Genomic DNA, 26,979 nt, shown 5'->3' with positions numbered 1-26,979 from the left:
GGCGACCCTTTCCCGCTTTCACTGCCAGAGACCCTGTCAAAATGTTTTATTGTACCCTTAAGCCACAAATTAGGAACGCACAAATTATTGCCAAACCTTTCTAGCCTAACAGTTCCTCTGTTGATCTTCAAAAGTGAAATGAGGCATTCCACGCACCGGCCAGTTTACAAGATGTTCTCAAGTTGCCTGATTTGGTCAAGAAAGTGTGAGTTATTTCCCTAGCTAGCTGCATTTAGTTTATAAAAGACACCGCCGATTCCTGTGGAAACCTATGACCTACAATCTCCCCCGCCCTCCATCCACTGAGGAGAGACTTAGTCACCATTTGGTGTTGCAATGGGTGTGACTCACAGAGCGAGCAGAGAAGTCTCTGCACATGCAGGTCTCCGAGCTCCGCAGAAGCCCAGGCACCTTGAGAGGATCAGCTTGATCAGAGCGGCACTTCCTCCTCCTGGGCGCAGCACCAGGGTGACAATCAGCACAGCAAGTCACCTCCGGCTTCTGCATTGCCAGTCATCTTCAGAGAGGTAACTGATGGCTGCCTGGTCCTCTTTCCCTTCACTTACAGGCTCAGCCTAAACTGTCTTTGGTTTTCCATGCACTTCCAGAATGAATCAAGTTGTCTTTCAGCTGTAGTCAACTGTTTTTCTTTGATGTAGTATGAGAATGATGCCAGCAGAGTCCATCTCTTACAGAAATGACTTTGGTGTGACCCAAGAACCTGAATGAAACTCTCCCAGGACAAGACTTTGTAGCACCCTGTAGTCACAACTAAATACTCTCTCTGTCCTTCTCCCTTCCTTCCTTCGTCTTTCCATCCCTATTTGAAACCTTCTGTGACTCTTGGGACTTAGAAATATTCTTTCTTGGGGCTGGAAAGATGGCTTGGTGGTTAAGAACAATGGCTGCTCTTCCAGAACACCCAAGTTCAATTCCCAGCACCTACATGGCAGCAGCTCACAGCTGTCTCTAACTCCTGTTACACAGTCTTTGGAATGAGAAATTGGTGAGCACAGACATTTAAAAGTTGTGGGCATCTTAAGAGTGTCTCAGGAGTAGAACAATCAACTGCCAATGGCTGCCTGGGCTGTTTCTCTATCTGCTTTACCCAATATTGTCAGTTTCCACATGTACACGAACGCTAACTGGAAAAGAAAATAATGTCGGCAATGAAGAAAGGACACTTCCCTGTTTAAAAATTATTTGTTTTTATTTTATGTACATTTATGTTTTGCCTACATGTTCGAGGCAGTCAGATCTTCTGGAACAGGAGTTACAGACAGCTGTGAGCTGTCATGGGGTACTGGGAGTTGAACTTGGGTCCTCTGAAAGAGCAGCCATTGCTCTTAACCACTGAGCCACCTCTCCAACCTCCAAAAAAGTTATTTCTAAGGTGCACACTAGTTCCTTCAGTTCTGAGTTGTCAAAAAGAGAAAAGAAAGAAAGAAAAAAAAAAACCCTGCTCAGATAGTCACTCCACATTTTATGATAAGTGACTTGGTGTTTCATATACCAAGCCCATATACACTTGATTTTTTAGCAGATAGGGGCAATAGCTCTGCAAAGCCTCATGACACTCCCAGCCCAAAGCTAGGGACTGGGTTTTAGTTACCTTAGTGTCACTTGGCACATATTGGATGGTCTGAAATATCCTTGGCTAGAAGAGGCATGATGTGAGAATGAAAAGCTCTTAGGTCATTGTACTGTGTGTTTCCAATTTGAAAATGGTGCCCAACTTTTAGAATAAATCTCAATGTTTAAACCCATAGAAAATGTGTTGCTTCATGCATTTCAAGAGGCAAGACCCTTACAACAAATGTCATGTCCTCAGGGGACAGAAAACGCCACCGCTTTCTTCTGGAGTAAAGCTAACTGTGGTAGAAAGAAGTTTCCTGAGGATTTGAGTGTGCTCGCCGAATTGATGCACAGAAATACTCAATTCTGAACTTCCTTTGACGTTTTGTGACCCTAAGTTTTAATAACATACAACACACAGTTTCTCCACCTAACGGTTACTACCTGTGGCCACAATTAAAGAAACCGTGGTCTCAACAGTGATTCCTAATGTGCTATTACTGTCAGTAGCCACACAGGCAAAACAATAAACCTAAGAGGATTTGAGGTGATTGATATTCATTAGCGAAGATGCTCTGGTAAGTTCCTTTAAGTAAGTGTTTTCCTTAGACACGAGCGGGTTTGTACGTCTGGCGAGGCAGGGTGGCCACTGGCCTGACGCCGCAGAGGAAGACACACATGCACTTTTCCTGGCACATGCTGGGTGCGGAGCTGCGCCCACCTGCAGGGATTCTGGAAAATGTAACTAAGGAGGATTTGCTTCTTCTGCTTAGGAGAAAGAACTCGCCATTCCAGGATGCCAAATACCATCTCATCTCGGCTACGTCCTCATCAGGGTCACTCTGGTTTTCACCACGTTCTCAATGGAACAATTGCTGTTCACTGCAAGCATATTTTGTGTAGGGATCCTTGGCTCCATTTTTTTTTTTTAAGTTCATCTCAGGTTTTTCAAGTGCCCAACTTTACTCTTCCTCTTCAATCGAGGCTACTTCCTTAGCAGTCTGAACTCATTTGTATCATCAGGCTCTACTGTTCTGTTCTGCAGACCTCTGAAAGACCACCTAGATTTTTTTTGAAATTTATTTCAGTAAAAAGTAAAATAAATAAATAAATAAATAAATAATCTCTGAGTAATGACCCATATATGCAATATCTAGGTATAAGAAGCACACGTGTTCCAGGGTGGCCATTCTTAAGGACACTTGCATCCAATAAGAAACCTCAGGAAATAGCTCAGACAGCCATCATTAAATGCTTCCTATGTGATTCATCTTGGTAACAACAACGCAGTTGTTGAGCCAGGGGCCCCAACAAACTGAAGGTAAATAACAGTTTAATAAACTCCCAGTGCTTCCCGAAAGAAAAAGCTTCCGTGGAGTTACGTGAACACAAAACGAGCTGATCCGGAACCACTTAGAAAGAGCTTCACAGTCTAACAAGGACTTTGAACGTTAGTGTCCGTTTTTGCCCTGCCAACCGTTTTCTGTCAGTAGAGGAAGGCAGAAGATAGAGGCAAAATCAGAGGAGTTTATTTTTAAGTTTCTTGCTAAGAAACCTGGGGAGAGAACTCAGAAAGCAGAAGTGGGGGCTGCTGCGGGGCACAGCATTTTCTCACAGCTGCTGACAGGTGGTTCCTATTCTAACACTCTGCTTGTCAAACGCAGGCATTAATCAGCGTCCTTTCACGCTTCCTTCTGAATCTCTGTTGTACTTCCGATAAAAATGTTTTCATTTCTCCTGGTGACTGACAGCGTGTTCTTCTCCCCACAGCTCTGCTCTCTCCTCTTACACAGTTTAAGGTTCCAAGGGGAAAGGTCAGTTCTAAACGTCATTTTAACAAATGTCCTGATTTGTGGTATTCCACCCAACTCCCCAAATATCGGGATGATTAAGTGAGACACACATTATGAGATCTGTGAGTCGGGACCCTGAACTTATTCGTTATCTAAATTGGAAGTAGGAGCATTGCACTAGGGTCCTTGTCATTGTCGTCCTTTGTCCTAGAGTTCAGAGATCAGCCCAAGTACCCTCAGAATTGATGTGGTGACATAGTGGAAGTCAGCACCCCTCTCTTCCCTCTGTTCTGCCTAAGATCCAGCATCACACTCAGCCCTGAGGTGGCAGAGAAGTAGGCACGCAGCCTAGGGGCCAGCACCCAGTAGGAATGCAGACAGCCTGGGTGGGATCAGAAGGGTCTGTCCCAGAATCACAGCTTGCACCTTGAACCAATTAGCCTGTATTTCTGAATTCCCTTCTTCTATATAGAGGTTTATTTATTTATTTGAGATAAGATCTCACTATGTTGCCCAGGCTGACCTCTCCCTCCTAGCTTCACCCTCTGAGTACTGAGATTATAGACAAGAGTTACCACACCCAGCACAAAAGGAAATCATTTTGTCATGAAGTTTAAGATAAGTATTTATGGGTCCAGACAATTGCCTTAAACTTTTGGTCCCTTTGCACCCAAAAAGACAGATTTATATAGTCCCAAATATATAGATCTATAAAATGGGTATACAAAGCAAGTATTTACTGACAAATCAGGAAGAAGTTTATTTTGGAAACAATTCTCTTGGGTACATATAATTTTACCAATTATTGAAGGTGAAAGCAAATTTATATATTAATAAAATGTGCTGGGTTATTTAAATAAAAGAACTAAATATTAGGCAAATATTTGATACTGCAGGTCATGGCATCTTCAACATGTTTCAAAGTAGACTGGCATTAAGATTTTTGATTGTTAGTACTGGAAGTGTCATTTGGAATAAATATGTAGTGCAAAATTGCAAAAACTTGCTTAAGGCAATTTCGGAATTGTTGAAAATTTTGTCCTAATCCAAAGTCCAGATTCATTTAATGATTTTTTTTTTTTTAATGAAACTCAAGTCAACAACTCAAATGGTAATTTTTTTAAAAGGTTTGCTTATTTTGTTTTAACATCTTCGAGTGTTTTCCCTGAGTACATACACGAACACCCTCGGAAGCCAGAAGGTGCCAGATAATGAGGGAGTGGAGTGCCACTGTGTGGGTGCTGGGGACCAAAGCTATGTCCCCTACAAGAGCAGCAAGTGCTCTTAACTACTGAGCCGTCTCTCTGTCCCTTCAAACAGTAACTTTTATAATCAAGTGCTCTATCACAATATAATCCAAAGACTTACCGATGTGATACTCACCCGAGGAAGAAATGATCGTAAGAAAATACTAAGCCTTTGCCTTCTGCGATTAAACTGTTGCAGTCTAAAGAGCAGGAAAGCCTCCTCCAATGACTGAAAACGCTGCAAATCTTCACATTCGGCAGTCTCGAATCCCAGCCAAGGCGTTTTAGGAAGCGTTGGCGGGCACGGCATGCACAAGGCAACATGTGTGCTGTGTGCTCAGAACTGTGGCTGCAGTGAAGTCACTCTGCAAGAACAAGGCCCGCCGAGCCAAGCCATTATGTTTAGTTTTGAAATAATTTTTAGTCATTGCCCTTTCAAAAACCTCGTACGGGTGCTCTTTTTTCCTTTCTTTCTTTTTAAATCCCACATTCAGCTACATGACCATTCAAAATGCTGTGGCATTCAGTCAACCACAGCACGTATATTATTCACGTTTGTACCTGACCTTTTTTAAACCAGAAATCTGAAGACCGTGGATTCCCTAGGCACATTTGCCGAATTCAAGAGGGTCAGTTTGCAATCAAGTACAGGCTGTCATAGCCCCAACTCAAAAGACTCAGCCTGGATCAAAGCCTTACAAATGCTGTGAGTGCTAATGTGGTCATTTCTAAATCTACAGATGGTATTATTTATAGCCTGGTCTATTGGATACCTTCTAGCCTCATAATAGAAAAAAAAAAAAAAAAGCAGATATTTTTTTAAATTGAAAAAGTTAGTGCTTGCCAAAATAGCATATGAGCAATCTTATAAGCAACAAAGCCTCTCTGTCAAAGCCACAAAAAATATAAATGCTCATCAAGGAAAGATCACTAAGATGGTAATGACTGGGTTTCCAGATAGTGGTCCTGGGTACAGTGACACTCTGGACCCTCAAAAGAGGAGTCTCCGTACCAGAAGTTCTCAAGGTCAAGCAATTTTGTCTCCTAAGGGACATTTAGCAATGTCTGGAGGCGTCTTCATCAGAAGTGTTACTGACCATCTACTGAATAGAGGCCAAGGATGCTGCTAAGCATGCTGTAATACACTAGCCAGACGTCACAGTATCAGTGATGAAGCCCGAAGCATCAAAAGGACGGCAACTGGAAAGGCCATGCTTTCATCCAAGCAGCAGACAGAGCAGCCCTTGCAGGCAGGGACGGTGTAACAGGCACTAAGCCACGTTAGTTCACCAGGTTCTCTCTGACAAAAATATTCCAGCACCGTTCTACCAGGGGGAAAGGTTCAGAGAAGAGTAAATTGCTCCGAGTTCTCTGAGGTCTGAACTCCCGAACACTGCTCTAATGCCTGGAGCCAAGAGATCTGCACTCTTATTAAACAGTTTGTTGTGAGATAAATTGGAAGATAGCCGACAAACAACTAAAGCAACTGAGGCCAGTGCCCTCCTGCTAACTCGCTGGCATCAGGGAACTGCGGCTAAGCGACCAGAGTTCATGGAAGAATGGTTGAGGCCATCCCGTTAGTGGTGGTTATTCATTTATTTCTCAGGTGAGCTGACTGACTGACTGTCAAGTCCTTTCTGTATTCAGGTCATGGTCCATGAAATCCCTGACCTAGGACTGTTGTTCACAGATGTTTCTTGGCTAAAGTACTACTAGAGGTCAAAGGTACATGTTGGTTTGTATCTGACCTAGTCCAATGACCTAGACAAATGCAAAATGCAGAGACTAAAGAACTAACGTTTATAGACAATAACAAGGACAGGATTCACAAATCAGTGATCCTCAAGGACAGGGTTAGAAGGATTCAAGCAACTGGCTGGGACACCAACCTCTGTGATGACCATCAGTCAGAAGGGTGCATATACAATACACTGCACAATACAATACAATACACAATACAATACAATACAATACACAATACAATACAATACAATACACAATACAATACAATACAATACACAATACAATACAATACAATACAATACACAATACAATACAATACACAATACAATACACTACAATACACAATACAATACAATACAATACACAATACAATACAATACACAATACAATACAATACAATACACAATACAATACAATACACAATACAATACACTGCATTCTTAATGACTACACAGTTCCTCCCTGTGTCTTCACCAGAGAAAACCGTGTTTGTTTAGGGAGGAGGCTATGTAAGAAGTGGAAAAGATGAGGCAGAGAGAGAGCTGCTTAGGTTGAGTTTTTGTTTCCTCCAGAGGTTGTAAAGATAGACTTTGCAGATGACAGAAGTGGGGGAAACCCAGGATCCCAGGAGACTCCCAAATCCAGGCATTACGTTTTATACATAGAACCCAAAGCAGTTCAAAGAAATCTGTAGGGGGAGAGGGAGGAGCTTCATTTTTTTCACTCCCAGATTTTTATTTTGTTGTTCCTCAGTGTAGTCATTCATCAGTCATTCTTATGGGGAGCCTGACTCTGGGGCCTTCTCGCACATGGGCCTCCGAATCTGTGGGTTCTCAGTGTGCCTGCATAGGACCCGTGCGCCTTTGTGTAGTCATCAAATCACCTCCAGATCATTTGAAATACCTAATGTGAACACTGTGTAAATAGTTAAACTGTTGTTCAGGGGAGAAGATCAACAGAAACATCTGTGTGTGCTCAGAGGAGATTCAGTTTGTGAAACCACTCAGACCTGCAGTTGGTTGAATCTGTGGGTAGAATTTCACACAGAAAAGTTAAAAGAATGATACAATCTAGAGTCTCCAAACATTAGCATTTTTACTGTATTTTTATTCACATTCTTTTTATATAGACATATGAGTTTTTGTTTATTTATATATATATATTATTTTCTAAACTTTCTTTTTGTTTTGTGTTGGATTTTTGTTTGTTTTGTTTTGTTCTTGAGACCAGGTCTTACTCTGTAGCTCTAGATGGCCTAGAATTTACTATGTAAACAAGGCTGGCTTTAACCTCACAGAGATCTGCCTTTATCTGCCTCCTGAGCACTGGGATTAAAGACCTGTGCCCCCACACCCTGCCTGAACAATTTGAAAGCAGGTTGAAGACATCATGCACCTTAACCTTTGAATACTTCAATATAAATTATTAAAAAATTAAATAAAATATAATTTAAAATTATAAAATAAAATAAAATAAAAATTTAAAATATAATTTTTAAAGTAAAATTCATCAAATGTACAGACTTTTTTACTTTCAAATTTCACGAGGTGATGTAAAATGTTATTTCTGAGAAAAGGAAACATGTTTACCAGCTTTCATTTATTTGTCTTGTCTCTTTATCATCTTTGGTTTTTTTGTTGTTGTTGTTGTTGTTTGTTCATGACTGGTGTTTTTGAACAGCATGGGGCACACATTCTGTAGAACTGGAAGCTGTTTCTCCGTGCATGATTTGCTAGGATTTGATTAGCTAGGATTTGAGCAGAGGGTGCTGCTCTGTCCTTTCCGGTGTGTCTACTAAGAGGCACATGATGCTGGCTTGCTTCCTGACTAAGAATACCAACTTAGATCACTTTGTTAAAGTGACCTCTCAGATGTCTCACTGTGAAATCACTATTGTTTGCTTTTTAGTTAATAATCATTTGGGGGGACATCCTTTGAGAATCCATAGTGTCCTAGCATCTGTTGATAATTCTTGCCTGAAACAAGACTGCCATGACTTCCTTTTCCCTGTATAGTTGCTCATTGACGTTCAAAATGACTATGTTCATATCAGAGTCAATGACTTAAGGATCCATTATGATCATTACTTGCTTTTATGTTCAAATTGTGTCATACTGGGTGAGCGAAGACCCTTCCAATTGACTCTCACGTGTTTTTGATGGGTGCCCAACATTCTTTGAGACCCTTCTTTCTTTGTAGCATTGGATGCTCCAGGATTCTTTATATTTCCCCAGACTAATTTAATCCTCCATTTAGCTTCTCCAAAGGTTATAATACTGAGAAAATGGGCTCTGGGGCCTTGGTCTGTTCATTGTTCTTAGGTTTATACTTTATCGGGTAGATCTAAGTAGATAGCTGTTTATTTATTGACATATCTACTTACACATCTTCAAAACCATCAGTTGATGCTGTATCTTCTCTCTCATCCAGCTCCTCAGGGCCCATGCCCGCATCCCTTCCCTTTTGCAGCTCTTCTCTTTGACACTGTAAAACCTGACATCTGTCAGCCATATGTAGTTAACTCATTTCCTCAGTCAGGTAATTTAAGGTTTGAGGATTGTCTGTTGTCTAACTATGGTGAGGACATGTATTTTCGAGTAATTTTACTTGTTGCTGAAATATGTGTATTTGGGGAAAAACTATTCTAGGAAATTTGATTTATATGACTGTCATAACCATGGTCTATAAGAGTAAGTACTTTTCAATGCGTGAATTAAAATACGTAGACCTTTAAAGGAAGCCTGCCGTGATGAGATTCACCAAAGGTATTTAAAGCGTTGTCTTTCATCAACACATTAATAGTGCCATGGTAGCAAGAATGATAATCATGTCTTTAATTCTCCTCATTAGGGAGGCAAAGGTGGGCCTTTGTGAGTTCAAGGCCAGCCTGGCCTGTGTAGCAAGTTTCAGCATCCAGAGCTATATCATGGGACCCTGTAACTGCAAAAAGAGAGGAAGGGGAAACACACCATATTTTATAATAAATAACACGAACAATATAACATAAAAACACTGTGGCTGTAATTGATAACAAAGTCTCATATACTACAAATAGTGCTGAAGTGTGTTGCTAGTTTCATAACTGAAAGACGTGTTAAGTTTCAGTAACAGATTAGAAAAGATTCTCTAGATATCTAGATTCTCTTCCCTGTCTTAATGGATCTTTCCTTGACCATCTCCAAGCTCTATAGAAAGCTGGAAGGCCTTACACTGACATCCACCCTAATTCAAGCCTCTTGTGTCTGGTAACTCACATCATCACAGGAATAGCACCTCTTTTCTCATGTCCCTCCAACCTCCCAGTTCCCCTAGGGACCTACCAGTCTTTTATTTGAACAGAGGAGAGCATGAGGGAAGATGATGAAAGGAATAACTGCGTTGGATGTCAGAGGTTGTTTTGGTCCAAAAACTTCTAGCCTCACCTCTTAGCAGCCTTGGCAAAGTACCTGTGTTGACACTAATAGCTCAGCCTGGACACTGCTCAGCCCAGCCACCAGAGAGTTCAGGGTTTCCAGTTCTCGCACGAAGGCATAGTGCCCTAGGATGCAACGACCTTGGCAAAGCACCTTATATCTTTGAATCTGTTTCATTTTTCTAAAAGCTTTCCACAAGGCTAGAGAGAAAACCAAATGGGACTATGTGAAAATCTCCAGTGGAGAAGCCTTTGCCAAGGTAGGCAACAGTCTCACAATTTGCTCCTCTCAATTCTGCCCCTGGCAAAGCTGAAGACAGGAGAAGTTGCGTCCTCTGTTGTGGAGACATTAAAATCCACAGTTTTCCTTTCTTCAGATAATTTCTTTAGAAATTTTATTTATGATGAAATTAGACATTTCAGTATTAAATAACTATCAATGGCAGACTTAAACAAAGCGCTGTAACTAATTGGATTTACAAATATGAAATGTCATTAAAAGTTCTAAATATGTAATTTCATGAGTGCTTTTCTGCTTGTCCCCATAGTTACACGTTTTAAATTATTATGTATTTGAGAAGTAAAAGCCCTGCTACATGGACATTTATACGCCACAAATCAATTTCTACACAAAAAAAGGTTTGGGGAAGCTAAACCAAATTACTAAGTAATTTAGAAACCTGTTTTCAAATATACCTATAACTGTACCATAAGTCAGCTGCATCCTCATGCTTCCTGCATTTTCATATTTTCACTGGTTTAATATCTATTATTGGATTTTTTATTTATTTTTATAAGTCTTTTAGGAAAAAAAGAGATAAAAACAGGACTCATTTTTCCTTAAAAAATAAAGATACATTGAATTATTTTTATCTTAAGTATACTGTTGCTTTCACTGTTGCAGAAATTAAGTATGTGGACGTATTTGAAATACTATCCATGCCTTTGTTTATAGACATATCTATTTAACAAAACACTGGGTCAAATTTAATAAACATTACTTTAAGAGGGGGGTTAAAGACAAAAAAGAAAAGAAAAAAATGTCTTAGTATCCATGAATTGGCATGATTCTGGGACCATCCACATGTCTGCACCTCAGTCGCTGCCCATTGGCTTTCTTCTGTGAAGTGTTCCAGGCCTGTGGGATTCTACAAGAGAATGCCTCGAGGACAAAGATTCTGGAGGCTGGAGAGATGGCTCAGCTGTTAAGAGCATGTATTGCTCTTGCAGAGGACCTGAGTTCTGTTTCCAGCACCCACATTAGGCTGCTGGCAACCGCCTATAACTGCAGCTTCAGAGGATCCTATGATCGCTCCTGGCCTCTGAAGGCACCTTCACTCCAGCACTCCTGCATGCGTGCACACACACCTACATACACACCTATACATAACTTTTAAAAATAAAAAAAAAAAATCTTTAAAAAAGAAAAGGAACTGTACTGTGTGGATATGGCAGGGAACACTCTAGGCTTCAAGGCTGTGGGAAAGAAAGAGGGCTCTTTGCAAAGGTGATGCTCTCTCTGGCCCCCCTTTCCTCCACTGACTCATGAGCACATGCACTGTTCCTGTGTGGAGAGGGAGCTGACTTCTTCTCCACCTGCTTCCCCTCGCCAGAAGTTGGAAGGGCTGAGCCTCCCTGACCTAAGGCAGCCTAAGGACAGCAGCCTGCCCTCTGACTCTTGTTGACTTCCTCCGACTGGGTGGAGTGCCATTTACAGATGCCAATGCCCACAGCAAGCGTGGCATGCTGAGAGGACACAGGGGCAGGTCCCTGAGGACGAGTACAGGAAGCCCTCCTCCTGCTTATGTGAGGTCCCGGCCTATCCCCTACTCCCAGAAAAATTAATATTCCAGTTGTGTCTCCCTTGTAGGTGGTGTGGTCAAAGCCTCAACTTCAGTACAAATTTACTTCATTTTATCCTGTTTATATGTGACTTTTTTTTTTTTCTCGCAAGAGATTAGTGTTGAAGACAGAATTTAAAGATTTGAGATATTGGACGTTTATCTCCCCTCCTCCTAAACTTCCTGGGACATTTCACTTCATTCATGCCTGAAGAGAGCAGCAAGGGTAGCTCTAACTCATTTACAATAAGAAAATAGAAACCATATTGGGAATGTTTTCTTAGTGACGACAGCACTAATGCTCTCCTCTCCTGGATTCTGAAAATAACCAGGAGTCTGGCAGGGCCAGGAGACTGATCTCCTCTAGGACAGTGGCTTCCAGCTTGTGGGCTGTGACCCCTTTGGGATTGAATGACTCTATCACAGGGGTTGCCTGAGACCATCAGAAATCACGGATATTTATAATACAGCTTATGACGGTAGCAAAATTACAGATCTGAAGTAGCAACAAAAGGAAATGTTTGACTGGGGGGAGGGGTCGCCACAACCTGAGGAACTGCGTTAAAGGGGCGCAGCACTAGGGGGCTTGAGAACCACCGCTCTAGATTTTTGATGCTGTTTTGCTCTCAAATGTCACTGATAGGATGTAACATTTTACCGTGAGACTCTGTCTCTCGGAAGGATCACGTTGATGTCACTACGTGACTCTGGTGGCTCCTTTCACCCGGTGGCCTCCACTCTGCTCCTTTCCACGTGTATTTTTCTGAATTCTGCTTGGTCAGTTTGGGCATTGCCTTCAAGAAGCAGTGTGTGATTTCAATGACTTGTCGTTCCGACAAGCAATTCATTTTAAGAGCTGTTTGTCTACTGGAATTCCTTTAACTAGCTCACACCCCTCAACATGCGATTTTTCTGATTCTACTTTTCTTTCTAGTTTTGAGCATCCGGGACATCATCTTGTTCTCTGCACGAAGGAAGTGTCCCTGCGGCGTGCAGGAAGAAGAAGATGTTGTTGTGGGTGCTGGCCCTCCTACTCCTCTGTGCTTTTCTGTGGAAGTACAAAGGGCAACTGAAAATAGCAGACATCGCCGACAAGTACATTTTCATCACTGGCTGTGACACAGGCTTTGGAAACTTAGCAGCCAGAACTTTTGATAAGAAAGGCTTCCGCGTCATCGCTGCCTGCCTGACTGAGGCAGGAGCAACTGCTCTGAAGGCGAAAACCTCGGAGAGGCTTCACACGGTGCTGCTGGATGTCACCGACCCAGAGAATGTCAAGAAGACTGCCCAGTGGGTGAAGATCCATGTGGGAGAAAAAGGTAAGAGATGAGAGATGTGGGGGTAGGGAGGTTGGGAGACCGGGAATTGACTAAAGCAGTATAACACGTGTTCACATGTGTTCACATCTTAAATGGCTTCTCAAGAAAATGTCTTCTAAGTCCCGGCAGCACGTTTATTGCTCTGCAGAGCTTCTGAGTAATTCCAGTGTATGTGAGCTGTACCCCAGATAGACTGCCTCGAGTCCCAGCAGGCAAATCTAGAACAGACGCGAAGGTCCTAACTTTCTCTGACCTTCTTCAACATCACAGCAAAGAGAGTTGAGGTTCAAGTTTATCAAAGAACATGGAAACAGCCTCCGGATCACCACCTCATTACCTGGGACCTGCATCTCACCAGCTGGGTTCCAGAGTTCATACAACTTTAGTGGTCTACAGAGCAGGCCTTAGGGATGTGTGCATAAGGGTCCTTCAGGAGTACAAGTTGTCTATTGAGTATCACACGTTCCCTCTGCTGCGGATTGTGTTAGATAGGTGCACGCTGGACTGGGAATGTTTTGCTTTGAATATTGAAATACGCTGATAGAAGAAGTCAGGGTCCATAAAGAAAGCAAACGCCTGTGCTTCAATAACGCCGTTAGCACTAAGATTCTGAACCTCAAACGCCCTGAGTTAGTAAAGCCTCCAGACAAACTTTGGTACCTGAATTCTAACGCCTTTAGCAACATTATGTATTTCCAGTCAAGAAACAGCCAAGCGGATGACTTATTTTTCTAGAAAAATTCAGTATAAAGTAAATGCATATCACTTCTCTACCCGTTCAGAATACTTTATAAATATACTCTGGCTGCACCATCTTGCAAGGCAGGAAAGTGAACCAATTTGTTCTATATCTGAGTTGAGAAACCAGAAAGTCTGCCTCAAAAAACATAAAAAAAAAAAAAATACGATACTTGGAACCAGGAATAGACTAACAGTGAGACTGAATTCCAGCAACTAAACACCAACAATTTCAACTTAGCCTCCCACTCTGTGGGCTATCACTTCCCCAAAATGCAAAAACATTTCAAAGCAGGAATAACTACAAAGAGGAAATGGCCCCACTGTATAAAGAAAGAACTGCATTTCCATCAGAGGTGCCCATAGGAACAGCATTTTCTGCCATGCCTCCTTCTCTCCCTCTCTGCTCCAGGTCTCTGGGGTCTGATCAATAATGCTGGTGTCCTTGGGGTGCTGGCTCCCACCGACTGGCTGACTGTGGATGACTACAGAGAACCCATTGAAGTGAACCTGTTTGGACTCATCAACGTGACACTGAATATGCTTCCACTGCTCAAAAAAGCTCGAGGGCGTGTTATTAACGTCTCCAGCGTTGGAGGCCGGCTTGCTTTCGGTGGAGGGGGCTATACGCCATCCAAATACGCAGTGGAAGGTTTCAATGACAGCTTAAGGTAAGCTGAAGTAACTGACTTAGAGGATAATGGCTGCTAACACAGATACTTAGTATGTAGGAGGTACGCTTTTTAGCACTTTTAAATATTCCCGCTTGCCCAGGGTTACACCGCTGATAAGGGGTAGAGCTGAGATTTGAACCCAAGTCTATGTTGACTCTAACTCTATTTTGCTTTTGTGTTGGCATATGATACCTACCGCAGGGTGAATTTACAGTCGCCAGGTCAATGTGATGAATAGACTCATCAGATAGGGTTGGCTCTCTATGGTTATTCCCAGCAGTTGCTAACAGAACAGTGCCGATTAATTTAAGCCTCCAGCAGAAAAGCATCAGGTCTCAATGGCTGCCCCACACACGCCAGCTGGGTTTGGCAGTTGTAGCCATTAAGGGAGGCAGTGAGGGAATGGTTGATTCATCTCATCTGGAACCAGAATTTGTGACTCAAAGCCCATAAGTGCTTTTTCAGTCAAGGTTCTGAAAAGAAATGGCAAAACATTAAAATTGTATTAAGAGACTAGAGTTTACTTCAAGGGCCATTTTCTAATATGTGGGAGGTATGGAGAGAAATCCCAAAGGATGAGAACAAGGACTACCAGCAAAGGGCATTGCTATCCAAGCACCAAGGGATGAAGAGGCAGGGAAGTTTCTAGACCCCGGAGACGCAGAGGCCGACAGCTCCAACTAGAGCATGGAAGAACCAGTGTTGACACCACATGAGGAATGTCTAGTCCCACTTCCTGTACTCCTGCTCCTGATTCTAATAGACTGTGCCCGCCAGATACTGGGATACACTTAATGCAGGAGAGCCTTCTGGGATAGAGTGCAAGCAGAAAAGACTGCAGGAGTAAAAGGAAGTTATGAAGGTAGAGTCATGCCGAGACAAGCAAGAGAAAAAAACACGGTTGACATTGGCTTGCCTTTAATCCGCCCACTTATTTATTCAGTTACTATTTACTAAAGGCCTATGTTGGAGTTGACATCCGTACCACAGACCTAGAAGCAGCCTACCAATAAAAAGGACAGATGATCACACTAAGGTTAATAAAGGCTGATAGATAACTCCATTCTACCATGTGATCTAATTGCCAAGTTGTAGTCTCCTAAGAAATAAGCACAACAGAATCCTTCCAAAATGTTAAGGTGATGTTGAATAGCGGGTTGGACTTGATGAAGATGCATATTTGAATGGGCGTGGCTGTAGGATGTGACCCGAGAGCCTGCTTTTCTACAGAGTGAGCAGATGCTGCCAAAGGCTCGGGGATCATCACACTTGCAGTAGCGCTGTCCTGACATCTCCCTCAGCGTCAGCTGACCTTCCCTTCCATTTTCCAAGCAGCGGTATCACAATGAAATGCTAGTAGTTGAAAAGATATTTCGACCGGAGTTTTGCAGAATCCACTGGGCAGCTGTCTGAAAGGAATTCACAGAAAGTGTTTGTGTCTTTCTGGACAGCAGAACTTGTATTTGACATGGAATTATGCATTCAACCTAGCCCAGTGGCTTTTGCAAAATGTCTATGTATAGAGAAAAGGAATGAGGGACAGCAGTCCAACAGAGAAAGGATTGGGGCTCTAAAGCTGTATTAGCTCAGCACGTGTATTGGTTTTATGCTTCCCTCATAATCTTAGCTGCCTCCTGTCTCCTGTCCCTATGCCATTTTTGCTAGCACATAAGGAAAGAGGTCTTCTCAGATACCTCCTTGAAACTGCTCTCTCTCACACCCAACAGACATCAGTTAACAGATGAATAAAATACAATTAGGTTGAAAAATAACATTTAAGATTTTGATGTAATATTCCTTTCAAAATCTCTCAGGGTCAAGCTAATTTAGATTGTCACTAAAATATATTTCAAATTGTGTAATAGTGTTGTTGCTAGAAAGCAAAATCTAAAAATAATCGAACTACATTTTAAGATTACAACTAGAGCTTATTTTAAAAATACCATTTAGTGAGGACCAGGGTGTAGCTTAGTGGCAGAGTTCTCACCCAGCACTCCAACGTTCTGGCTTCAAGCCTCAGTATGGTTAAGATAGAATGAGAAATTTCCTCTTAATACATTCCGAGTAGAACTCTACCTTAAATTTAGGAAACGATTATTCGTGAGCTGCTGTGCAATACCTTGTTTGGTTGGTTGGCAGAAAGGAAGCACCAACATCTCAGACCTGCGGCTCAGTAAATATGTGGACTTGAGGTTGTCTGTAGTGATGTGAAGGGAAACTTGCTCAACACCTCAGGGGTCAGGGTGACCCACCAGGGATCGTGATGCTAGGCCCTTTAGCATCCCCAGTCATGCTACCATTCCACATTCCAACACTCAAGGTGGACTTGGTCACCCAGCCAGTCACCATCCACTTCACCGCCGGGTTCTCTGAACATGGAGAAGAAATGGCCGTAACCCAAATGCTCATTACTTTAACAAGAAGAATGTGGCTTAAGGAGACAAACACTGAATGAGTGCGGGGCTATTCAAAGGGTTGGTCCTCCTGCAGCCATTTCCTGTTCTACCATTCAGCCTCACTCGACCACCTTGAACTCCAGTTTCTTCATCTTCAAAGCAGCAGAGTAGAGCAACGTGTTTGTTGCCAGTGTGGCCACTCTGTGATTCTCTGAAAAGATTTATGAGAAACTAGTTAAAGAGTAGTAAATAAATTTGAGTGAAACAAAAATAGTAATAGAAATGTGAAAGACTGAGGAGGAGACTTCAGAATGCTTGTCTAGCACAAACGAAGCCCTAGACTGGACCCACAGCTCAATGAAAGCGTGATTTTTAATATAAAAGTATCCTCCAATTGTTCTCACAGGAGGGACATGAAAGCTTTTGGCGTGCACGTCTCATGCATTGAACCAGGGCTGTTCAAGACAGAACTGGCAGATCCAATAAAGACAACTGAAAAAAAGCGTGCTATTTGGAAACATCTGTCTCCAGACATCAAAGAACAATACGGAGAAGGCTACATTGAAAAAAGTGAGTTGGGTGCGGGGGGGGGGGGGGGGGGGAGGATGCAGTGTGTTCTGGGATTCACTGGCCTGGTCGGCATGAAGGGAATCTTTTATATAGGGACTAAATCCATAGCCACCTCTGGTTTCTCCGAGTGATTGTGAGCGCTTACTAAGAAACTAACACACACCAAGTTTGATGCCAAGCATTTCTGAATTGTGTCATTTGTACCTCAAAAGATTGTAAACAGAGCAGTGAACAGAGGCCTTGCAGGGTAAAATGCCCTTTCCAGGGTGGCCAGCATGGTCATGCCAGGGTCTGAAGCCACCAGCTGGAGGCTCTATATTCACTTCACCTTATTAGTAAACACAAGTCATGCATTCAGCATTGCTCAAGGATCAGTGGAGGCGACAAATGATGGGGACAACTCAGACCGTGACCCTTGTACTTTACTATAGCTGACAACGAAAGAGTAACCACGTAAGACTGTGAAACAATGAGACTATTCAGCATCAAGCAAACAGATCTTTAGGGCAGCCGGGAGAGCCCCGAAGTGATGTCGTGCGTCTCTGATTGCCTGGGGAACACAGAGCAGGCAAGGGGCCCAGCCCATACAGGTTTGATAAGGCTTTAAAATGCAGGAAAGGATTGTTTGGGTGGAGAAAACTACCAGGGGCAGGAACGCATGGAAAGGGAAGTGGAAGAAGAGGTAAAATGAGTCAGAAGACTGAGTCAAGGGGAGAGAATAACACTAAAGATTACGCAGAGATGACTAATTCCGAGAACATGTACAGCGTGCCTTTCGTTGTTCTGGGTGCCTCACACACCCGCTGTCATGTACAGTCCCCAAGCTCTAGGGAGCAGCTGCTATTATCTCCAACATTTTACAGAAACAGAGACATGAAACCGTACAGACAGCCGTGAACCCAGCACAGCCGTGACGTGCATTCTTGGGCACTCTGAAGAAGCAATGCCGTCAACACTTGGGTCAAAGTTCCTGTCAAGGGACTTCCCTCCCACCTACAGCTTTTCGAACCTGCAATGTTTACTTGATGTTACTCAAACACCCAGCCCTTGCCTTCAGAGGTGAACTATGATAAGGTCCAAGATCAGCAGTTAGGATTGAGACCCAAGACTCATATCAGAAACACTTGTGGAGGTTTTCAAAATGATAGAGATTCTCAACCACCACCACCACCTCAATACGAAGCATGCACAAGCGAAGGGCTCCTGAGGATTTTAACTAAAATGCCTGATGGACAAACTTTCCAATGAGTGTCTCGCTGTAAGCATAGAGTCATCACCATTAGAAGCTTATTTCTGACCCTAAAGGTTTTGTGTAGGTCAAGGGTAAAAGACTGACCTTAACCCTGTTAGACTTATTACTTCAGTGACAAAAGTCCTTCATGTAAAAGAGATTTCCATATTAGATAATGAAGTTGATGGTGATAGCACCTATGACTATATTACAAAATTCCATCCAAATTTTTTTTTCTGTTTTGGCACGTAACAATTGTGCATATTTATGACACATAGCGTGATGTGAACACTGACTGTAGCAAACAAATCAAAGCGGCTGGCATATTGATTGCTTCAAACACTCACCATTTCTTTGTGATGAGGACATTCAAAATTTTCATGAGCACTGATTCCAGTTTCATAGTGACTTATCATATTAAATATTAAATAAACATTTCCAAGTCAGAATTTAGGGATGAGCCAGACTTACAGTCCCAAAGCAGGCCATAAATTTAAGGTCGCCTTTCTTCATTTTCCAGGCTGAACAATAACTTAATCTAGTCATTAGCACTTACTACGTTCTTTGGACAGCCTGTGGCTACGTAACAAATACCACTATTGCTTATTAGGTTCCTTAAACAATTAGGAGCCTGAGATCTAACATGGCAGATTTTTGCCTGAGAAGACGCGGCTCAGGCATGTTTGAAAGCACTATCAGATGGTAGTTCTACTTTGCATTTTTCAAGGAAGCCTCATACCATTTTCTATAGTTGCCGTTTTGGTTTATGTTTTCGGCAACTGCCTGCACACGGTCTCTTTCCTCAGCATCCCAGTCAACACTTCTTATCCTTTGTCTCATCACTACTCTAATGGTCCAGTGTTATATTGTGCAGTGGTTAAATTAGAGCACTGTTTATTCACTATGACTAACACACCCACATACACACTCACTGGCCCTGTTCATGGCCCCTTGAGAAAAATCTGTCTGGGTCCTCTCTGTGTCTTAGAAATCAGATTGTTCATTCTTCTATCAAGTTGTTGATGCTCCCTTTATATTTCTTTGTGGATATTAACCCCTTACCAACGTATGGAAGGCAAATAATTTTTTCTGCTCTATAGGTTGTCTCTTTGCTCTTTTAACTGCTTCCTTTGATGTGCAGGAGATTGTTAGTCTGATGCAGTCCTATCCATCTATTCTGGCTTTTGTGGTCTATGCTGTATGGATCATCTTCAAAATTTATTGCTTGGTCCAATTTCATAAAGCTTTTACACTGTGTTTTATAGTGTTAGGTTCAGGCTGGAGAGACGGCTCAGCCATTAAAGGCTAGGCTCACAACCAGGAATATAGTGTCAGGTTCTACTTTCAAGTCTTTGATCTGTTCTGAGTTGACTTTTATATTCAGGATGAGATAAGGTTCCAATTTCATTCTCCTGCCTGTGGATGGCTAGTTTTTCCAACATTTTTTTATTATTATTATTAAAGAATCCAGGGCTTCACATTCTTTCTAATCCCATGTGAAATTTGCCTCTCTGATGGGATCTTAGGTTGTGACTCAAACACTTCACTTACCCAACAACTGGGAGATATTTAACTTCTGATTCAGGACAAAATCATAGAGATGTGAGGCATGCATGCACACTTCCACACGAGAAAACATACATAGTCATATTTCCTATAATGCAGTACTCTCCAGGGTAGATTAGGAACCAAACTCATGACTTCCTGGAAGCAAGGCACTCATGGGCTCTATACAATATCCTTTCCCTACTGCCTTTAAAGAAACAGTCCTCAAAATCCTCAGACCAGTGGCATCACTTGAAAACTTGTGATAAATAAAAATGCTAAGACTTCACATCATACCTACAGGCTCAGGAATTCTGTACATAGAACCCAGAAGTCTTTTAGTAGGTGCTGTGGGAGATTCTGATACCCACCCAAGTTTGAGATGAGGCCAACTGGCCTCATCAATGGCCTAAAGAAGGCATTGCAGCATCATTTTCTGGAGAATGGAAAACCTTTCCGGTGAGCCTCAATGATAATGGCAAATTCAAAATAAAGTGCTTGTCATGTGTCCTCCTGTTTACACCTTAGTCTCCCATTCTGCTTCTCCTTTTCTGCCCAAAGAGTAATGCGTAATTTTGTCTCTTTTTATAGGTCTACATAAACTGAAACACAGTACATCCTTTGTGAACTTGGACCTCTCTCTGGTGGTAGAGTGCATGGACCATGCCCTAACAAGTGTCTTCCCCAAAACTCGATATACTGCTGGAAAGGATGCCAAGACATTTTGGATACCTCTGTCTCACATGCCAGCAGCTCTACAAGACTTCCTGTTGCTGAAACAGAAAGTAGAGCTGGCAAATCCCAAAGCCGTGTGACTCAACTGACCGAAAATCCCTGCCCCAACCTTGAGGTTGGCTGATTTCAGAGACTTTATCATCTCAATCTTGTTCTTTACCAGAACCAACTTGGACTCAGTTAAACAGTGTTTCTGTTTCCAAAAGAGGGAACAGAGAAGGCCTATTACGTAAGCCAGTCTTGCCTGATACTGAAGCCTTGCCTGATTGGTAAGGTAAAAGAGAAAAGATGTGTGCTGCTACCTACCCCTGGCTGGATCAGGAATTCAGAACATTAGGCATTGTCTCTTATCAAAACATTAAGTGATAAGAAGGTCTTTCATAAGTGGCTCTGATGGCTCTGTTACCTCACTGAGAAGACTCAGGAGCTCACTAGGTTCCGATAAGCTTTGGTAGGAACAAGAAAGTGATAAAAACTTGCTGTTCCGCAGAGCACTGGCATGAACTGAGAGGCAGCAAGGAGTGAGGAATGCAAACAGGAGGGCAGAAAAAGACCAGGAATGAAAGGCAGGGAGACCCCCAACACAAGCCTCACACTCCAGAGGGACACAGAAGACACACTACCGTCGCTACTGTAAAGTCACCGCATCTGGTCCTAGCCCCAGAGGAATGTCACCTCTGGCTTCATCTAGTGCCACACCACAGCAGAAGCACACCAGTTCTGTTGGCTACAGCTGCTCCTCATTTCGAGGGCCAGGTTCTTGGCTCCGTTTCATGGCTCCAGACCCTGTGGCTTGCTACCCTTTGAGTCCCAAGGCTGCTCAGGTGTGCAGAATCCGAAGGCAATGTCTTCATTTGTCTTCCCACCAGCTGCACTTCTGTTAAGCTTTTGAGTACTTCCTTCTCAGCTCTATTCCTGCCATCAGCCTAACCTAAGAAATGGCTCGGTGGACCACAGCAGTTCCTCATCACCTGCTGGTCCAGAGATCCTGTGAAGGAGCTGCTGCCATAACAAGCCAGGGGTCACCAGACAAACCGAGTGTCAAGGACTAATTTCTGTGGCTGAAAGTGGGGCCTGTGTAAACCGTTCAGGCTCAACGTAAAATATCTCCCAAAACCCTAAGACATCTATGGGCTAGCTCAGCCTAGTATATAATGGGAAACATTCCCAGGAAGCTTCTAAGAAAAAAAAATGTTTGATAGTTCTCAGGGGTCATAAGACATCACAGACTCATTTACTGATATCAAGGAAATAGCTAAACATTCTCAAAAAGGAAAACTCTGCTATCTAAGTAATTTATATAAATTTTCATCCAAGTGACTGTCTCCTGAATTCTTGCATGGCAAACAAGACAATTCTTAAAGCTATACTTTTCCTTAACTCTGTGGTTCCTTCCTCCTTCTTTTTGTAACTGGGCTCAACTCCACAATCTCATGCATGACTCCATCATACTGTACCACTGAGCTACACCACACTGCAGTCTGGGATTTATTTATTAAAGGGAAAATGTTTATAGTTTCCATCTTAATTCACTAAGCATTGCACAAGGCAGAGCACTGCTACGATCTGTAGTTTGACAATGTTCAAGCTCTTCTGTCTGGGATACCTACCTGAGAAAGGTCCAGATCCTACTCGGTGCCTGGAAATATGCTCTAGCCTGCACTAGCTCAATCAAGGACAACACAACCTTCTGTCATTTTCTGCTCTACCCAATTCCTCTGCTAGAGAAGTTGGACACAGAAAGGATCCCACTATGGATATACAGCCAAAATGATGGACAACAGCTATCTAGTCAAACATGGCAAGAAGTTTACTCTCAGTCTTCAGCTTGGTTTTCCTCCTCTGTGTCAGCCATCACTTGAGTATATGTGAACCAAAATGGTGGGACCTGGCCTATGAGGCAGACAATGCAAAAGAGAGCTTTCCCACTGGGGTAATAGGGAAGGCCCAGCTGGTGGCTTAGTGGATGCTCTATGCATGTCGGGTCTGAGAACAGTTGCTGTGTGTTACATGAACAGTTTCATCCAACCCTCACCACATCTCAGCTGTGCTTTTTAGACATGGGAAAATGAAATCACAGCCAAGCGGGTAATTTTCTGTCATTTAGAGTACTAGTGATCTTGGGCCAGGATTCACCCAGGCAGCCTCATTCCAGAGCCCATGCTCAGAACACTGCTATATGATAACGAATCCAAGGCTTGCAGAATCTTCCTAAACACTGATTCTGGTTGTACAAAAGCAAAATAATCTTTAAGTCAGACATCAGTCTTGCCTACTCAGTAATGGTCGTAAGTACGAGTGATGAGTAATTTTGAAAAACGTGTAAAGATATTGTCATTTTTATTTCTGTAAATTCTACTTTTATTTCTACTCACTTATGATAAAATAATACCAGCATTTTTACACAATGTTTCAGATCTTGGAAGATATAAACTACGTTTCTGAATTTCCTTTCCCATTTTCTCTTTTCTTCTTTGTTGTTGTCGATTTTGTTTACTTATTGTTACTAGCTTGAGGAATTTGTTTGTGATTACTTTTTGCTAATTGCCTCTCCTCACTGAAGGCCAAGAGTTAAAATATTTTAGCTTTTAAGATCAAACATGGATGGATCTGGAAAAGAAAATCCTGAGTGAGGTAATCTAGACCCCAGAAAGACACATATAATATATACCCACTTATAAGTAGATATTAGCCATACAGTACAGGATGAACATACTATAATCCACAGACCTAAAAAAGCTAAGTAACAAGGAGGATCCTGGGAGGATGCTTAATTCTCATTCAGAAGGGCAAACAGGATAGACACTGGAAGCAGTTGAAAAGAGGGAACAGGACAGGAAACTTCCATAGATGTCCTCTGAAATGCTCTACCCAGCAAGGGATCAAAGTAGCTGCTGATACACACAGCCAAACTTTGGGCTAGGGAATTCATGGAAGAGTGAAGGGATAGGAGGATGTGGAGAGGATAGGTGCTCCACAAGAAGACCAACAGAGCCAACAAATCTGGGTCCAGGGTGGGGGAAGGGGAGGGCTGCAGAGACTGATGCACCAATCAATGACCATGTATGGAGAGGACCTATACCCCCTGCTCAGAAGTAGCTGATAGGCAGCCCAGGCTCCATGTGGGTCACCTAATAAGGGGACTAGGGGCTGTCTCTGACATGAACTCTTCTGCCTGCTCTTCAATCACTTCCCCCAGGAAGGGTGGACTTGCCACAGAGGAAGAGGATGCAGGCAGTCCTGAAGAGACCTGATAGTCTGGGGTCAGTTGGCAAGGGAGGAGGGCTCCCCCTTTCTGAGGAAGACAGGGATGGGGGGGAAGAGAAAGGAAGGGTGGGACAGGGAGGAGATGAGGAAGGGGGCTATGATCTGGATGTAAAATGAATAAATTATTATACATATATATATATATATTGAGCACTAAAATTAAAAAAAGAAAAAGATCAAACAAAAACATCAAAGAAAGATTAGGGTGATACAAATGCCAAGTCTCTTATTGTTGTTTTGTTTTGCTTTGATTTTGATTTTTGTTTTGAGTAATAAAACTTAGCAGGATGTTCTGGTCCCTTTGGCTAGGGCTAACCTAAAAACTCTAAGAACAGAAATATGCGGGATGAGTTCAGGGCCTCCAGCACTACAGCACTGTCATCTAAGAGACCTGCAGGAAGTTGCTGAACCTTATAATTTGTCAGGAAGAGATCAAATAACCCACAGTCTGTCTCAGGGACATTTCACAGAGAACAGCCATGATATCATGCGATTCTACTGAGGAATGGAAGGTCACTATTGATTTGCCTTGCCAAGTAGCTGCAGTTAGGGGGAGATTTTTTATTATTTTTGAGTCAAGTCTTTTGGGGGAGGGGGAAAAAAGGGCACCCACTCCTGCTTCCACCATCACCATGAGAGTCTCACTCATTGAACTTTCCAAACTTAGCCACCCTCCCTCCCCTCCACCCCCAGAGTGTCATCCATGCATTTGCTATGAAGCCTTCATGGCCTTTACACAGAATACACATTTACTGTTCTCTTTTACAAATAAAAAAAAATTAAAACCCCAATATCCAAATTCTTCCATCTGCTATAATCTGAGATTCCTAAATTCCCTATCCTTGAAGTCTAAGGAAAAAGGACGAAAAGGGGGGGGAGAGGAGAGAGAAGAGCTGCATACACACAATAAAGTTTAAGCACACAGGTGCTTCCTTTGAACTCTTTCTAGCGCACAGGAGTCAGCGTAGATTAGCAATTTGCAAACTCTGAGTACTGAAAATAATAGAAGACAAGATTCTTGGCTAGTGATTCCAAACACAGTTCCAGAGTCATTCCCTGGAACTCTTCTTTTTTTTTTTCACACTTAGAGTGTGTGTGTGTGTGTGTGTGTGTGTGTGTGTGTGTGTGTGTAGAGGGTTGAGTATACCACTGCATACATGTGGAGATCAGAAGACAACTTGTGGGAGTCAGTTTTCTCCTTCCACTATGTGAGTTCAAAAGTTCTATGTACTGTGTGGAAATCAGGTCCTGAAGCTTAGCAGGAGTTGCCGTTAGCCGCTGGGCCATCCGGCAGGCCCCGTGCCCTGGATCTCTAAGGGGATGGTAGAGAAAGGTAAGCAAGTGCTTCTCCCATTTCCTGATCTCCATCCCCTACTGCAAGAATCTGTCGGAGAAACTCTGCTTCTCTCTTCATGAGCATCAGTCCAAACTGGTCTTTTCATGGCTCACAAATTGCTTTCAGAACAAAATAACTAAAAGTTTTCTGGCTAGATCCTTGTCCTGCAAGCCCTCCACTCTTCTTCAGACCTTGCCTCTCCTCCCTTCAGGCTACTCCTTCATCTTCAAACTGGAAAGGGATAGGGTCTGAGGCAAACATTCCATCCATTGGTCCCATTAGAGACACAGAGATGGTATGTTGACACAGCAGGGGATATGAGGTGAGATCACCCAGGTGAAAATACTTCTGTATGGGGGCTGCAGAGATGGCTCAGAGGTTAAGATCTTTGGCTGCTCTTCCAAAGGTCCTGAGTTCAATTCCCAGAAACCACATGGTGGCTCACAACCATCTATGATGAGATCTGGTACCCTCTTCTGGCCTGCAGATACACATACAGGCAGAATGCTGTATAAATAATAACTAAATAAATCTTAAAAAAAAAATACTTCCATAAGTCCAAACCATGGGCTAACACAGTAAAGAAGCAGGGCTTGTTTGTGTCAGAGGCCCGTTGCAGACGGGCGTTTTGAGCAAGAGGCAGTTCAAAATGAGTCAATAGAGTGATGTAACAGTGTGGTGTAACCATCCCTCTACCGCCATAAAGAAACACACACACACACACACACACACTAACGAAAAATGCCCTGACCTTGGCCTTTGCTTACCATTCCATCTTGTATATTCATCCTATGTGGTACTATTTATATAAAGACAATTTCATGAAAGTATGTAGTGTGCACTGAGCATGCTCCCTCACACACTCTTTCTCATCCTCCCTGACTCCTGTTGTTCCCCTCTGTTCCCAGAGATAGTTTCAAGCCCCCTCTTGGGTCATTTATACAGATATACTTTTATGTAATTGTGCAAAATCCAGGACTCAAATGAAAAATAAAACAGATATTTGTCTTTTTTGAAACTGGCCTAATCAGATAAGTATAATTATCTCTAGTTACATTCACTTTCCTGAAAATCGTGTTCTTTTTTCTCCTTCACGGCTGAGAAGCAATTCCCTTGTTTACATATGCCATATATCCTTTATCTGTTTATCTTTGTTTGCTGGACACGTGGGTTGGTTCCATGACTGAGTTACTGTGTCCAGTGCCACGAGAGACAGTATCCCTGTGTATCTCTGTGACATGTTGACTTGAAGTCCTTTGGGGAAAAAAAATACCCACAAGGGATATCGTAAGGTCACATGGCAGATCCATTTTCAGTTTTTTTTGTTTTTTTTTTTTAAATAAAATGGACTAGTTTATAGCACCAGCATAGAAGATAAGAATTCGCTTGGTCCACATTTTCACCACATTTTCTCTTAACGTCTGCCTGGCCTAAACTAAATGAACAGCATACAGAAGGTTAATGAAGACTACATCCACTCTCATTTCTCATTGGATCAGAGTTATCGGGAGCCCTGCTCATAAATAACTGTATGCATTCTATGCAAGACAGCAAGGT

General features: G+C 42.5%; 1 protein-coding gene across 1 annotated transcript; it reads left to right on the top strand.

The window, feature by feature from the left end:
* The first annotated feature begins 339 nt into the window (after positions 1 to 339).
* On the top strand, positions 340 to 23,273 carry Dhrs9 (dehydrogenase/reductase 9). Its single transcript, XM_021635573.2, has 5 exons — positions 340 to 527; positions 12,546 to 12,930; positions 14,081 to 14,339; positions 17,145 to 17,308; positions 20,676 to 23,273. The coding sequence occupies exons 2-5, from the start codon at positions 12,618 to 12,620 to the stop codon at positions 20,897 to 20,899; spliced, it is 960 nt and encodes a 319-aa protein (XP_021491248.1). The 5' UTR covers positions 340 to 527; positions 12,546 to 12,617; the 3' UTR covers positions 20,900 to 23,273.
* Positions 23,274 to 26,979: the final 3,706 nt, after the last annotated feature.

This window comes from Meriones unguiculatus, chromosome 8, assembly GCF_030254825.1.
Source record: "Meriones unguiculatus strain TT.TT164.6M chromosome 8, Bangor_MerUng_6.1, whole genome shotgun sequence".
Taxonomy (NCBI): Eukaryota; Metazoa; Chordata; class Mammalia; order Rodentia; family Muridae; genus Meriones; species Meriones unguiculatus.
This window is presented reverse-complemented; position numbering and strand designations above follow the sequence as displayed.

Excerpts from the sequence above, each read along its gene's own strand:
- Dhrs9 (XM_021635573.2), top strand. The coding sequence starts at position 12,618 with ATGTTGTTGTGGGTGCTGGCCCTCCTACTCCTCTGTGCTTTTCTGTGG. Across the intron at positions 12,931-14,080 it reads GATCCATGTGGGAGAAAAAG|GTCTCTGGGGTCTGATCAAT; the intron begins GTAAGAGATGAG and ends TCTCTGCTCCAG. Across the intron at positions 17,309-20,675 it reads AGAAGGCTACATTGAAAAAA|GTCTACATAAACTGAAACAC; the intron begins GTGAGTTGGGTG and ends CTCTTTTTATAG.